At 37.7% G+C, this 14,482-nt stretch overlaps 3 protein-coding genes across 13 annotated transcripts in view; 1 reads left to right on the top strand and 2 right to left on the bottom strand.

Annotated features, from left to right (window-relative positions):
• The window catches only part of LOC105255123, a 68,306-nt gene extending 59,307 nt beyond the window's left edge, over positions 1 to 8,999 (bottom strand). For all 11 annotated transcript variants that reach the window (XM_025410999.1, XM_025411001.1, XM_025411005.1 and 8 more), the window contains exon 1: positions 8,528 to 8,999. In XM_025410999.1, the coding sequence (XP_025266784.1) occupies positions 8,528 to 8,623 (96 nt within the window). In that variant the 5' untranslated portion in view covers positions 8,624 to 8,999. The remainder of the gene's footprint in view (positions 1 to 8,527) is intronic.
• A 1,289-nt stretch (positions 9,000 to 10,288) lies between these two features.
• Positions 10,289 to 12,973, top strand: LOC105255125 (pseudouridylate synthase 7 homolog). The gene is made up of 6 exons (XM_011264241.2): positions 10,289 to 10,543; positions 10,620 to 11,114; positions 11,188 to 11,664; positions 11,750 to 12,404; positions 12,472 to 12,623; positions 12,694 to 12,973. Exons 1-6 carry the CDS (start codon positions 10,450 to 10,452, stop codon positions 12,870 to 12,872), a joined length of 2,052 nt encoding a protein of 683 aa, XP_011262543.1. The 5' UTR covers positions 10,289 to 10,449; the 3' UTR covers positions 12,873 to 12,973.
• A 133-nt stretch (positions 12,974 to 13,106) lies between these two features.
• LOC105255126 (eukaryotic translation initiation factor 3 subunit K) lies at positions 13,107 to 14,303 on the bottom strand. The gene is made up of 4 exons (XM_011264243.3): positions 14,151 to 14,303; positions 13,715 to 13,934; positions 13,415 to 13,634; positions 13,107 to 13,344 (listed from the first exon to the last, which is right to left on the bottom strand). The coding sequence occupies exons 1-4, from the start codon at positions 14,201 to 14,203 to the stop codon at positions 13,187 to 13,189; spliced, it is 651 nt and encodes a 216-aa protein (XP_011262545.1). The 5' UTR covers positions 14,204 to 14,303; the 3' UTR covers positions 13,107 to 13,186.
• Positions 14,304 to 14,482: the final 179 nt, after the last annotated feature.

The raw sequence follows: 14,482 nt of genomic DNA, 5'->3' as shown, positions 1-14,482 counted from the left end.
GCCCAAGAAACGACGGCGCGGTCGCCTCGACGCGGCGAAGGCATATGGGACCCTCAGGCCCGTCATTACGAGGCTCCATCGAGACTCCCAAGGAAGAACGGAGTGCGTGGAATACGCCGAAGAAGGCGGCATATTCAATGATGAGAAAGGAAACATTCCCTTGCGCAAAAGGAAATATTTATGATAAAAAATCATAATTAAAAGAAATATTTCATAACCCAATTTTGGTGCTTTGAATATAATTTGCTTTCATATATAATATACTTCTACTTTTAACTGAATATCAGAAAGTTAAAAATCTTTGATTAAAATTGTAATAAAATAAAAAATAATAATTTAAGGCAAATAAAAATTGAACAAAAGTAATAAAAATTTTAAAATCGATTATAATTATGATATATAAAGATAAGAAAAAAAAAAGAAACGTGATAAAATAAAAATTTTTAATCAAATAAATATCTAATCCTAAAGAGCGCGGAGATGACGAATCGTAAATGGTGAACGCGGTTTTGGGGCCTCGACGATACCTCGACACGTTCCTGATCACTAACTCGTTCTACGACGATAAGTATCGAGAGTAGACGACAGGGCTGCGGAGAGGCGTAGTCACACAGCGGGGCCCTGTTATGCGGGCGTAAGCGAACGCTAGTTCGAAACGGGGCGAGCACATTCTCTTTCTCAGAGAGGGCAAACGTCGACAGGGAGAATGCAGGCGCGAACGAGCGAGTGAGTCACCGACTCTCTTTCCCTTCGCCGGAATGACCAATGAACTAAAGAGCGCAAGGGCCCCTCTTGCACCCGCGGAACGTGCGCCACCGCAGACACACAATCGTCGTCATATGTATGTACATCGGGGTCGTACGAGTGGCTCGTCAAAATGCTATTAGCGGCCATTTGCCCCTCGCCCATTCAAAGGCCCCTCGAGCTGCGGAAACGCGCGCGGTCGCGACGAGTCACCGCGAGAGGTGGCTGACCTTCATCGCTAATTCCTAAGCGGAGTTTTGACATTACGCAAAAAAATCATCCTGAACCCAGTGACCTAAATACCCGCTGTCGTAAATGGCAAGCTTGAGTCTCGTTCGTATTTTTTGAATAAATTTTGAGAAGAAGCTTCGCTCTTTAAGATTTTTTACCTCGTAGAAAGATGAGTGACTATAATAATGAACGGATCAAAGTGCAAGTGTACTTTGCATTTCTAACGTAAAACATGCACGTACGTTCTCTCCTCCCCTCTTCCTCCACCGTTTCGGAAAGAACGCTTCAAGATCGTCGTAAACGTCGAGTACATTGTATAATTGCCATCGCGGCAATATATTCCCTGACCTTGTCGTTATCACGTTCATAGCGGTAGAAACAAAGGTGTTATCAGGTGCTCGGAATTGCGCCGTCCATTATTCATTAGACAGCGGCGGCGGCGGTGGCTTTAGCATTTATTTACGCGCCAAACGCACGGCCCGGAGATCGGAGCAAATTTATGGGCAGACATCAAACTTGCGCTTGCGATCGAATGCACACAGTTATTAAATTCTTGGCAACAGCCGAGCAGCGTTTCGCCTCTAGGGACGTCTAGGATTTAATGATGCTCTGACATCACTTTCTTCATTCGCCACTTGCATGAGGATATACATAATATATTCTCATCGATTAATTTACCATTATAAAATCTCGCTCTCTTAATTATCCTTGAATAGTGAAATATCTCTATCTAAAGAGATTCTGAAAGAAGGATCTCTTCTTTAAATATTTAGAGATATTTCACTATTAGGATAATTATTTAATTATTTAATTATTCGAGGATAATTTTGATATGAAAAAGATTTCTCTTTTTTCTGAAGAAGAGATCCCTTCCTAATAATATCGAAATTGCATAATTCGTGGAGTCATCCATAGTGATATCCTTGGCCATCGATACTAGCTAAGATAAAGATAATAATATTCGCTATCACAAAGATATCGTCTCGTTGAATATCGGGACATCCCTGGGGCCGATGCCGCAACCATTGGCGTAGCCAGGTGTCGGGGCGACGACGCCTACTCTTATGCAGCCCGGCGTGCGGGCTGCAAGCGCGCTGCGCGAGTCTGCAGGCGGCGGCGATCGATTACTTTTACGGGCGGAAAGGAGTAAAGCGCGCGACGGCTCCACCTCGTGCTCTCCAAGATTGAGAGAGAGAGAGAGAGAGAGAGAGAGAGGGAGAGAGGAAGAGGGGAATGTATTAATGGCACAATGTTGTCGTTCCCGTATTCGTAGTGCAAAGTACTTGGACCGAGTTACAAGTTTCTATTAATGTCATGTCTCGAGTCGGGGTGCGTTACTTATCGTCGTTAACGGTCTTGTTGCGAAGCTCGACGGCTTTCATGCCGTCACGTTATTACGCTCGCAGCTTTGAACAATGAATTAAGCCGCGGCGCAGCTCTCGCGGCTCTCTGCTCCTCAAACCGCAGCGAAATACTGGCGCGAGTAACGCAATTTGGAATTGTAGATTGCAAAGTTAAATGCCCTGATTTTCATCCGTTGTAAATCGAATCATTCGAGCCCGCGCGCCGGACCGAGCGTGCAAGATGCTCATTCTCGATAAGCGAAACATCCAAATGACAATTTATGTTCAATTAATAGCCCGCGCGCGTCTATTAATTTATTTCATTATCGAACTTTGGCATTTCGGGGAGTCGAGTACCGCTGCTGTTTCTGATTATTATTCCCAATTACCGTTGGGCGATCTCGCGCGGCTATGATAAAACACGTCGCATAATTCGAACGGAAGAGAATAATTCTCGTGGATCAGAAATTTGACCGCGTTCGATCAAAATGATAGACGCGCGCGCGCTTCACATTCCTCCAAGAAGCAAACTCGCGTATTAATCGAATAGTGCGTATCAAGCTGGACTCGGTCCGTGGCGAATATCTATTTTTAACGGACGCGTTGTATCCGAAGCGCATTCCGCATTCGGTCCAATTTGCATCCGGCAATGCTTGTCCGCCGATTGAACGGGAATCCCGCCATCGAGAGGATTCGTCATTTTATCCGAGAACGCAAACGTACCGATGAAACGACCCCGTGAATGCGGGAGATAAGTGTGAATTAATGGCCGTTTGCCCCGGGGTCAGAGAGCGAGCGCACCAAATTGATACCGAGAGAGGGAGATAGACGCATAGCTGCTCGTTTCTAATGCTCGATAGCAATAAACGATCGTCTATGTACGCCGGAAAAAAATTGCACCGAGCCTCTTAACCCTTCGCTTCTCGCGTTCCGCCCACAACGTGTATCTTACTTGCGTGCGTCGAGAGATGTCAAGTCGCGATCATTCAACCGGCGGATGAATAGGCACGATAGCTAAACGAGTTAATATCACGATAGATATTTTTAATAAACGAGAGATGAAACATCTCTCTCGCTTTCAAACACGTTCGTCATATCGAGAAAACTCGTAATTTAAATCAACACTCGATCCTAGAATTTGTTTACCGAGAGAAAGAAAGTAATTTCTATAATATTTAATGAAAAAAAATATGTTCCCCGTCTCGAGTGGATTTAATGTAAGGAGCCGCGTGGCGTGTAATTCGCGCTCATCTGAAACGCATCGCCGACAACAAGCGCGCGAGAAATAATAAGATTCGTTGGATAATTTATTTGCCTCCGTGATAAAATCCGTTATCTCAGCTCCGTGGATGAGAGCGGACGTTTAGCTTAACTCGAACGTTACATTACGAGGCGAGCAATGACGTATCCACAACCGGTGGTGCAACCGAGCCGCTATACGTTGCTATTTACGTGTCTATTTTCGTTGATTAACCACCCCGTCATCGCTCAACATAGCGATAAGCTATATTCCGCGCGCATAGAGATCGAAAATGCCGCGATTACTTATACATTCGACACGCTCCAAGGCGAGCCTCGTCGTAAAGAAGTTTTAAGACGCACGCGAAATTACAAGATAGGAAAAATATGCGAATAAATTATATCGTACTTTCTCTCTCCACAGTCTATAATGCAGTCGATCGCAAATACGTGGTATAAAGTTTTGTTTCTGATACCTTCCTCAAAAGAAAAAGCTACAACGCTGCCGATCGAGAGGCGATAGCTTCGAGCTAGACACTTTGTTCAAAGTTATATCGGCAAGTTTGAAGCTTCATTGTATCTTGCGAGGAAAAAACAATTTTAAGTCCTTTCGTCGCGACTTAAAATTCCGATGAATGTATGTTACGAGAATTAATAAATGATCGAAGACAGCTCTGCGTAAAATTCCATATGCGAAGTCGATAGCACGTGACCGGTTTCAGTTTAACAGAAAACGAAGTGAGTCTGACAGGCGGTCGGCGAACGAAATATATTCACGTGCGAGCATTAAAATGAAACATCGCCGACGTAGAAACGCGAGAACTAGGGACCTAGGATTATGGAAAAGAGCCTTAAAGTGGAACTCTAGTCCCGATGAAACGTGTCGCTCTTTCTGTCCCAGGGCTTATTAACATTTATAGCGTAGATTTAACGGCGGAAATGCCTTGTAAATTTTGATTGCAATTTTGTGATTCTCCAAAAAGCATCGCGAAGACGATGTCCTCCTCGTGTTTCGTCCTTTAATCCTCGCTAATGTAGCAGATTCGTCTCAGTGAAAATTCGCCTCGAAAATTATACAAATTGCGCCGTTTCTTTACTTAATAAAAGATTATACACTCTCTAGGTACGAGAAACATATAATTGACATTAAAATAGAGCAATCTCCATTTGAATATGTTGTATCGTTAAAGTGCTCGTAATCGCTAACAGGGTCACCGTATTAATCAAGACCATCGCAGGCCGGAAGAAGGACGCAACCTTTAATCCATTTGCGCTCATAAGCATAAACTGCCTATTATCGCTATAGATGTTCATTCTGAACGCGAACAAAGCGTAGTCTGAACAATCGCTCTCATCACGAGTATTTAAATTTTCAAATTTCCCTAATAATCGCGATGATCATTGAAACGGAATCCAATAGTTCGCGGAGGAAAAATTTTGATTAAATTCTTACGCTCCTTTTCGCCGGCGTTATATTCCCGCACAATTACTCCAATTATTACAAGCATCTTTCCTTGATTGAGACGACTCGCTCGTACAAAGATTAAAGAAACTGTCGGCGCAAAGAAGAAAAACGTCAAAGTAATTCATAGTCGCGGAAAAAAGCAGCCTTCGAAGATGACTTTCGCAGCATAGATATTCTAATAATGCCGGTTAAAACAAGAGCTGTTTTGTCTCTCGTAGCCGCAAATTGTTGTACAATTATACCTACTAATTGTCGCAGCATGAGACAACACACTTCTCTCACATTACCGGTTCACACACGATTGCGTCACAAATGCGTGCCAGTTTCTGCGGCCTTGAAAACGCGATGTCAATGTCATATGATATCCTTCCCTTTATTTTTTTTATGTTGCTCGCATTTGCAGTTTGTCATCTTTAATGTAACTTAAAACGAGAGAAAGAGAGAAAGAGTCGCTTCATTTTTCGGTTAGGTTACTCCGAATTTTCTGCCGACAACGATACGTCCTACATCCGAGGGGATACAAAACGTACGATATGAAACGTTAATACCGAACACGTGCTGCTCATTCGAGAGAGAATAATTTTCTGCATAGACGGCACTGATAAGCGCTTAGAGATCGTATATGAAAGAACGTCGTTGTATCTCTTCGTCAAATAACACATTAACCGATTAAGCTTCGAATTTAAGCTGTGCACACACGTACCGATGCGCAATCCGGTCAATAACAAGATAATAATGTACGAATTAATTAATTTTTGGCAAATTTACAATCGCGTATTTATTCATATCATTAAAATTTGTTCAAGGAATAATGTAAGCATGCTTATCATGCTTAAACAGTTATTTCTGTTACAAGATTTGAATAAATGCTAGACTTTTAAATGCCATCTCCGACGAGTAAATCTTAAGGTCACGACGATAAAATCATCACTATCAGGGAAGATTTCCACTATTGTGGAAATTCCTTCGAGAGACGCGATGATGTTTCACGAACCGAAAATACGGCGTGAATTACCGTAATTTTAACGCGACCTTTGACCCGAGGCATCAAGAGAGGAAGAATGTTTTCGCGTCCAGACTTGAAGCGTATTTTCCGCGTTAGCGCAGTAAAATGTTATATTCATGTCACGTGCCTAATATGCAATTCAAACAAAGTTCTGTCTCACGGCTTACGTTGCAACAATTTGCGTGCTTGTAACATTTATGAATCATTCGCGTCACAACATCTCATCTACGTTATATAATAAAAAGTCATGTGTCGTGCGATAGCGAGCAAGTTACACGTGGGAAGTATCTTCGAAATTAACATCAAAAATTTTTCACGTCGAAATATCGACATTTAATTGATCAAAAATAGGTTAACTGTCTTGGAATATAACGCGAATCATGTCAAACAACACCTACGTAGATTATAATATAGTCAGATTTGAATTATTAAGAGAGGCGAAGACGTCAATTTAGAGATTGAAACGTATATTTACGGAAATACGCGAGCATATTTCGCGGCGTGTATTTATTAACTCTACTCCAATTTTATCCACGAAGAAAATTTAGCCCGAGGATCCGCGTGCCAGAATCGATCGCATCTCGCGAGAGGCAACATTCGCGTTATGTTCATAATTTAAGTCGAGCACGTGGTCGACCCGAGTGCCGCCGATAGAATAAAATGAGATTCGTCAGCATTTACGATGGCACACGTGGCAACGGTAGAAAAGTCACGCCAAGGCTCTTATAGAGCTGGCCTTCGCCGTGGCTCAACAGACTAAACTATCGAATGTCTGAAATTGTAGCTAGCCGACCTAGCGCGATAACTATTCGTCGCAATTATGCGTTGTCTTTCTCTCTCGCGATTACAGAAGTCGAATAAATTACTTCCGCCGCAATCGGATTTCCTAGAGAATGCGCTTGAAAATAATTTTTATTTTTCACGAATAAAAATAAATAATCTATTGAACTATATCAAATAATTTTTAGGCAGGTATTTAAATATTAAACACATTAGAACATCAAAATATTTAAAATATTGTCTTAATCTTGTTTTCTTTATCTTCCTTTTTCCTGAAAATCATTAATTATGTTATCACTTTTTCAACATATTCAAAATTGAATGAATTATGGATCGTCCAATTTAAAGAAATTATAATTTTATCAGAAATTATAAATGTTAAAGTGTCATAAAAATTTTTATTACGATTTGATTATTCAAATCGTAATAAAAATGCAATAAGAGCTTACTCAGCAGGAAGCATCGATCAAAATGAAATATGAGAAAAAAGTGAAAAAAAATTATTCTAATTCTGACCCAGCATTAAAAAAAAGGAGCATAAAGATAAGCAGATTTATCCTATGATTTCGTAATTGCACTCTCCTCTTTAATTCGCGTCGGACAAACAGGAAATTCCAGTATAAATTAAGAGATCTAATCGAGAGTAAATAAATTGCGTAATCTATCGGCCAATAATAAATATATGATGTACGATAATTATTTTCGTTCTTGTAGACAGAATTTGTTTCTTGTAAAAGAGAATTTTTATGGCGAATTTCTAATTTCTCGTAAACTAAATAAAGCAGATGAAAATAGATATAGATTTGCAGTGGTTGCCGAGAAAATTGTGGTGGCGAGTTCAGTGATAAAAGTATACGGCATGACACGGGCGGATCGATGCAACTTTTTCCACTTACGCGATTATCTCGTTTCACCACTCACGATAAACGACAAGTCCAAGACGCGCCGTTAAATTGAATAATAACGAGAAAAAACCTTTCTCTCAAGCTTTTTTCTAATAATACATTTATTTCATCGGCGCTTTCGCGATAAACGGATGTAAGAATATCCGACGGAAATTTGACGAATTGATCGACACGATGTAATGCGATGTAATGAATAATGATAGTGAGAACTGCATGAAAATTAGCTATCTATGCCCCCGTATAATATTCGTTGGTTAATAATTACAGCGATATATGTATCTTCATAAAGTATTCAAATTATGACATAATTATGGTTACATTTCCAGTATCATTTGACTTTGTGTGTGTGTATCCCTTTAAACATAAATCATATGATTGACATATCCTGTTCTATAGTACACATAATACACACGAATAATTATTATCATTAATAATATTATGTACGGCTTTTCATTGTTACAATTCCACATTTCAAAATATGAAATACAAAATAACAAATAATATATACAGTGTTATGCGTACATCACGTATTTCTATGCGAAATCTATATATATATATAATTATATATAAATGATTTGTAGGTCATTATATATATATATATATATATATATATATATATACATATATATATATAATGACCTACAAATCATTTCAAAAAAATAATCATAATCACATGATCACGTATTAAGATCGCAAAAAAACAGTATCCGCGAAATCAGAAATCACTTCATATAAATTTCTTTCATCGTGTCACTTTTATTATTATTGTGCGATCACATGATTACGAAAAAAAAATGTAGCGAAATTCACTCACTCTAGAGATGCGCAGAGGTTGATGTGTGTCGCATCCACCGTGCATGCGAAAGCCCCAGGGGGATCCGCCGTAGAGGGTGACTTCTCTGGCGCTCATCCCGCGTCGACAGGCAGCACCGCGTCGTTGACACACGCATCCGAATTTCCCGCGTCTTATCTACGCGTACTTCGCATCGCGAATCGCGCCGAATTCAGAGCGAGGCGAACTCGCGTCGGCGTCACGTACCTACGAAGATCGCACGTAATCTGTTATCTGTCGCACTTATCAAAATTTCCCTCGCGACGAGGGCAGAGGAGCGAGGACGAAAACCGGGCGCGCGAAACGCGTCGTCGATAACAGCGACGACGACGACGACGACGACGTATGGACGCGATGACGCCCACTGACGGAAAGCACAACGTTAAATCTCGCGCGCGCGCACGCGCGCGACCCGCACTCGTCCGTGGCTCGCGTTGAACTGACGGCGGCGCGCATCCTCCCTGCCCCACTCCTCCGCTGCCGCGTACGCCGTAATTCGCGCGTGTATCCGTCCCCACCACCGCCGTGAATCTCGTGCGCGCGCCGTCCGTGGTGGGAGGAAGGGCGCGTGCTCGCCTTCAGGACCGCTTCCCTTTGTTTTTATACTTGTCGCATGTTCCGATTGCTCGCTTCTGTCGCTTTCTGCAACTTTTTATGGATCATTTAAAACATTCGAGTTTTCGATTAATTATTCGTGAAGTACTTCTTTTTCTGAGAAAAAATCCATTAGAAGGCAGCCGGAAATTACGAATTTTGCGGGGAGCTCATAGATCCGTTCCTGTATCTTTCCCTCTATTCATTTTTTTTATCTGCCACGCGCTTACCTGGTCGTGATAATCCCGCGTACGCGTTTTATCGTGGTTCTCTCACACGTCGAAATATACTCTCGGGACATTTTCACGCCCGATCAACTATTTCTCCTTTTTCAAGTATCTAGAATGGAAGAATTCATTGCACTCTTTTTATTCCTTAGCAATTCTACGATGATTCGCTTTTCTTCTGCCAAAAGGGAAGCGGTCCTTTTCCATGATATCCTAAAAAGTAAAACATTTTGGTTAGATTTAGTTGTAAGATCAAAAAAGCAAAATAAATATTCACATGCATAAACTTTTTCTCCTAAATTTTTTTTACTTTATATACACATATATATATTATAGTTATTTTCGTACAAGCATCATAATATATTTTATAATACATATATCTATAGTAAAAGATTAGAAGTGATCTTGGAAGCCATTGTCGCAAAATTAAACGAAGGAAAGGAAGATAGATTTCATGCATTTTTGATACACATAAATAATTCTTCCTATACATTAGAACCAAATCCAAAATTTTCTTGTTTTTACTATTATATAACTGTTTATAATTGAGTACCTTGTACAGTGTGCAGATAGATATATATTTCCGAGTATTTGGGCACGAAGAGACCGAAGAACTCGCAACAATAAAATGGCGCTAAAAATTAAAAGAAATATGGCGGCAATTCAACATTAGTGACATCTTCAAACTACTCCACGAAACTTGAAACAGAGTTGATTTACCAACATGCGGTCAATTGAGGATGAAGAATTATATCTCTCCTTCCTTTTTATTATTAAATTTTAAAAAAGAAGAGAAATAACGTAAAAATTTCTTTAAAATTTAAATTAAATTTGATTTTTAAAAATTAATTAAATCTGACAATGAGAGTAAAATTCAAAACCATGACAGAGACAGAGAGTATGATAGAAAGAATATGGCAGCGTTCTCTTCTCAACACGTGTTTGTTTGACACTCAAGATATTCGATTTTTAATAAACGCAACAGTTGTATTTGGAAAAATAATCTAATTTATATATATACTAGATGTAAAGTATATATTAATCATAAGCGATAATCACAGATTTTTTCCAAACGCACTCGCAATGTCTGCTGATAATATTACTCTTCCAAATAAAAATTTTGCCAAACGAAAATATCAAAATAATAAAAATCGCAATAGGAGATCCGAATGGAAAGGTAATTTATCGTTTATTGCAGCAGTAAATATTTGGTATGACTCTACAGCTGTTAAAAAAAGATTATTCTTGTTAAGGTGGTTGCCAGAACAATTCTGACCGAAGAGGCTTTAAACGCAATTTTGATCAATCATCAGAAGAAAATGCAAAGAGGAACAAGTTAGACGTTGGCATTAGACTGAAAGAATGTGATTTAGGAATTACCGAGTACATCAGCAAACATCCTGGTTTTTCTGCAATAATTAAAGAGAGATACACTGATTTCCATGTTAATGAGATAGATCTCGATGGACAAGTAGCTAAACTGACTCATCAGAATATTCCAAGTGATTCAAATGAGAATATAAATATCGAAGATCTGAAAACAATGATATCATCGGTGATATGGGATCAACTGCAAGTTCTCAAGGAAAATCCTTCAAGTACAATACAAATTGATGTAACAAATATAGACAAAACTGAACGCAGAATCATTCATACAATTGCACAAAATTTAGCAAATGTTATTAGCCAAACAACAGTCGAGGATGATAAGAAATTTATCACGATTATTCCTAAAAATACTAAAACTGGTAAGTTCTTGAGATATTATATAAATTAGTTTATATCTAATTTATATAATTTTTAATTTCTCCTGTATCACAGATCACAAAGTACGCAAAGACAACAGGATAAATTGGAAAAACCGTGATGGCGATTATTGTCACTTTCTATTGCATAAAGTGAATATGGATACAATCGATGCTTTAAATCAATTGGCCATAAATCTGCGAATACAGCCCAACAATTTTACTTATCCCGGTACAAAAGATCGTCGAGCATGGACGACTCAGTGGGTGAGTTTGAAAAGAGTAGATGCACGTGACATATTGAGAGCGAGTAAAAGAACGCATGGCGCATATGTAGGAAATTTTAAATACGCTAAAAACAGTTTAAAATTGGGCATGTTACGTGGCAATCAGTTTAAAATAGCATTAAGAAATGTTTGCGGGACAGACGAAGAGATTGAGCAAGCGATGACATCAGTGCGCGATAATGGCTTCATTAATTATTATGGTTTACAAAGATTTGGTACAGTAGCTTCTATACCCACACACGAAATTGGAAAACGTTTACTTCAGGGTAATTATTATTGTTCTCTATATTATAATACATAGCAACATTTGATTTAACATACATATTACAATTATTTTATTTATTTAATTAGGTAAATGGCATGAAGCAATTGAATTAATTCTGAAACCGCGACCAGGAGAACAAGATAAAGAATTAGCAGAGGCTAGGCAGATTTATGCGGAAACCAAAGACGCCCATACCGCTTATGCTAAGATCAAAAGAATCGACAAGATTGAAGCCCGACTTTTGAAAGGTCTACAAGTGTCGGGTGAAAAAAATCCTTTAGGCGCACTTGATTCCATACCTCGAAATATTCGACTAATGTACATTCATGCTTATCAAAGCTTTGTTTGGAATCATATTGTGTCAAGAAGAATAAAACAATTTGGGACAAATGTAATTGTAGGTGATCTAGTTTATGATAAACAAAGCTGTCAAGAGAATGTAACTGATGAAATTATGAATTATCCTTTAAACGATGGTGATGTCAGAGAAACTGATGTTATCTCTTCTGAAGAAATAAATATCGATTCTGAAGCAAGTAAAACAAATGAAGAAAGTTTGGAGCAAAATAATTTTTCAGTAGTAAAAAGTCTTAAAGAAGAAGATTTACCAAATTATACTCTAGCTGATGTGGTTATGCCTCAACCTGGATGGAAAGTTACATATCCATCATATGCTAAAGCTTGGTATGGCGAATTTTTAGCAAAGGATGAATTAACTACTGATCTTAAACAAAATAATAAGTAAGTGTTTTTATCTGCAATTTTAATATAGCAATAAATTATTACTATAATTTGCTGTCCTTTCTAGAAAATACAGTTTAAGTGGTGCCTATAGAAAAATATTACAAATTCCAATGAAATTGTCTTGGAAAATTATGTATTATAAAAATAAACATGATAATCTGATTTTATCTGATATTGACCAAATGAGAAAGATTGCATCTCCACAAAATGATCCAGGTAAGCTGTTTTCATATTTATATAAAACATTTATTTCAAGGCATTTGCATTATATTTATATTATTTTTAGATGGAAAAAACAAAGCATTAATCATTGAAATGTCTCTAGAGCCCAGTACTTATGCCACTATGGGCTTGCGTGAAATTTTAAAAAATGATACTTCAGCAGAAACACAGGTTGCTTTATCTGCTTCTTATGATGCAGAGAATGTGCAGTCCAGTACAAGTACTGTAAGTGTAGTTGTATAAATAAAATTGAAAAAAATATAAAAGGAGAATTGAGTTCCAAAACGAACCTGTTCTATAAAAAGGAATAAAATAAGGAAAATTGGTGATGTGAAAAATATATTTTTAAAATATGTCAAAATTTAGTGTAAAAAAAAATTTATAAATCATTAATACATATATGCATCTAATATAAACATATGTATACATGTATTCTAAATAAAATTGTATTGATACATATATGTATTTTTTAATGAAACCAACACTAAGGATTAACTTATCCAATAAAAGATTTTAGATGAATAAGATTAATTTATTAGAAAATAGTTACTGTTCCTTTATAAACAAGCAGCCATCAAACCTGCCACATTTTCAAAATCAATTTTTTCAGTAATATTTTTGGTCTTTATATTTTCATCTTGATTTGCAATGAAAATTATTGTTTTGCTCTCTTCCTTCCAACCATACTTTTTCACCCAATGCTTCAATGTTGCCTCTGCAGAAACATTGATATATTTTATCATTGTGTAATATTAAAAATATGGAATTTTATTTTATGATCATACCATCCACACCACCAAGCAATTGTGCCAATAATACTTTATCTATTGTTTGAAACGTGATGCCAACTACATGACACACAAACTTTCTTATTGAATCTTGAAAGCCTACAATTCTATCGCAAAGTTCTGACATGGATAATACTCTGTCCCAAAAATGCTGAAAATCACATCGTTCCAAGATATCTCCCAGATACATGATTTGATTAATGGGACTTTCAGACATCTAGAAATGTACATAAAATATATAAATATATAGCGCATTTTCACAAAAAACCTATTACCTTATACTTTAATCAAACTTACTAGCTTTTCGCTGAGTAAACATTTGCACAACACAAAGTCTGTATGTGGAAGATTGGTTAAAGCCTTAAGTAATATCTGACAAGTAATATCCATATTAAATCGGTGTGGATTTAATTGATAGAGCTTCAAAACAGCCAAGTTTGCCTCCAAATCATAAGCATTCTCCCTCGATTGTATTTCCACATACTTCTCTAATGTTGTGAGGTTATCTGGATTGTATCTAAAAATATATATATTTCAATGTAGATAACAGATTAAAAAGAACAAAATTAATTAAAAGTTAGAAGAACAAATAAACATATGCGATATGTCTAATGAATTTTAATTCTTCATTTCAGTGCAATATATTTTCAAGAAACAAATTAGCAGTTCGTTAAAGAGATTATTTACGCAGACAAGGCACTACGGAAACAATCATAAGAAAGAAATATCCTACCTTTCGATGCCTTTAAGCATTCCAGCCACGGTTTGACGCATTGCTTCAGCCATTTTCGTCAATGAAAAATTTCAGACTGCAATAAAATATTATCGATGTCACTGAAATGTTTTAGATCATATAACCTCAACACACGCGCGCATGGAGGCCATAGAAAAAAAATTACAAGTATTACAAAATGGAAGGATGACATTTTCAAGTGGTCGAATTTAATAGCTCCAGGATAATTTACTAAATGTTATTGACCAATCACAGCTATGTTCCTGAAGAATGTATGGTTATATTCTTCCAAAGAATGGCTATGATTGATCAATGACGTCTAGTAAATTATC

This window comes from Camponotus floridanus, unplaced genomic scaffold (genome assembly GCF_003227725.1).
Source record: "Camponotus floridanus strain SB8 unplaced genomic scaffold, Cflo_v7.5 scaffold37, whole genome shotgun sequence".
Taxonomy (NCBI): Eukaryota; Metazoa; Arthropoda; class Insecta; order Hymenoptera; family Formicidae; genus Camponotus; species Camponotus floridanus.
Note: the sequence above shows the minus strand (reverse complement) of the source record. Positions and strands in the feature narration are given on the sequence as shown.

Bases quoted from the DNA above. Each gene is read 5' to 3' on its own strand.
- LOC105255125 (XM_011264241.2), top strand. From the start codon at position 10,450: ATGTCTGCTGATAATATTACTCTTCCAAATAAAAATTTTGCCAAACGA. The intron at 11,665-11,749 runs GTAATTATTATT...TTATTTAATTAG, and splicing joins TGGAAAACGTTTACTTCAGG to GTAAATGGCATGAAGCAATT. The intron at 12,624-12,693 runs GTAAGCTGTTTT...TATTATTTTTAG, and splicing joins ATCTCCACAAAATGATCCAG to ATGGAAAAAACAAAGCATTA.
- LOC105255126 (XM_011264243.3), bottom strand. From the start codon at position 14,203: ATGGCTGAAGCAATGCGTCAAACCGTGGCTGGAATGCTTAAAGGCATC. The intron at 13,935-14,150 runs GTAGGATATTTC...ATATATTTTTAG, and splicing joins ATGCTTAAAGGCATCGAAAG to ATACAATCCAGATAACCTCA. The intron at 13,345-13,414 runs GTATGATCATAA...ATGTTTCTGCAG, and splicing joins ATTGCTTGGTGGTGTGGATG to AGGCAACATTGAAGCATTGG.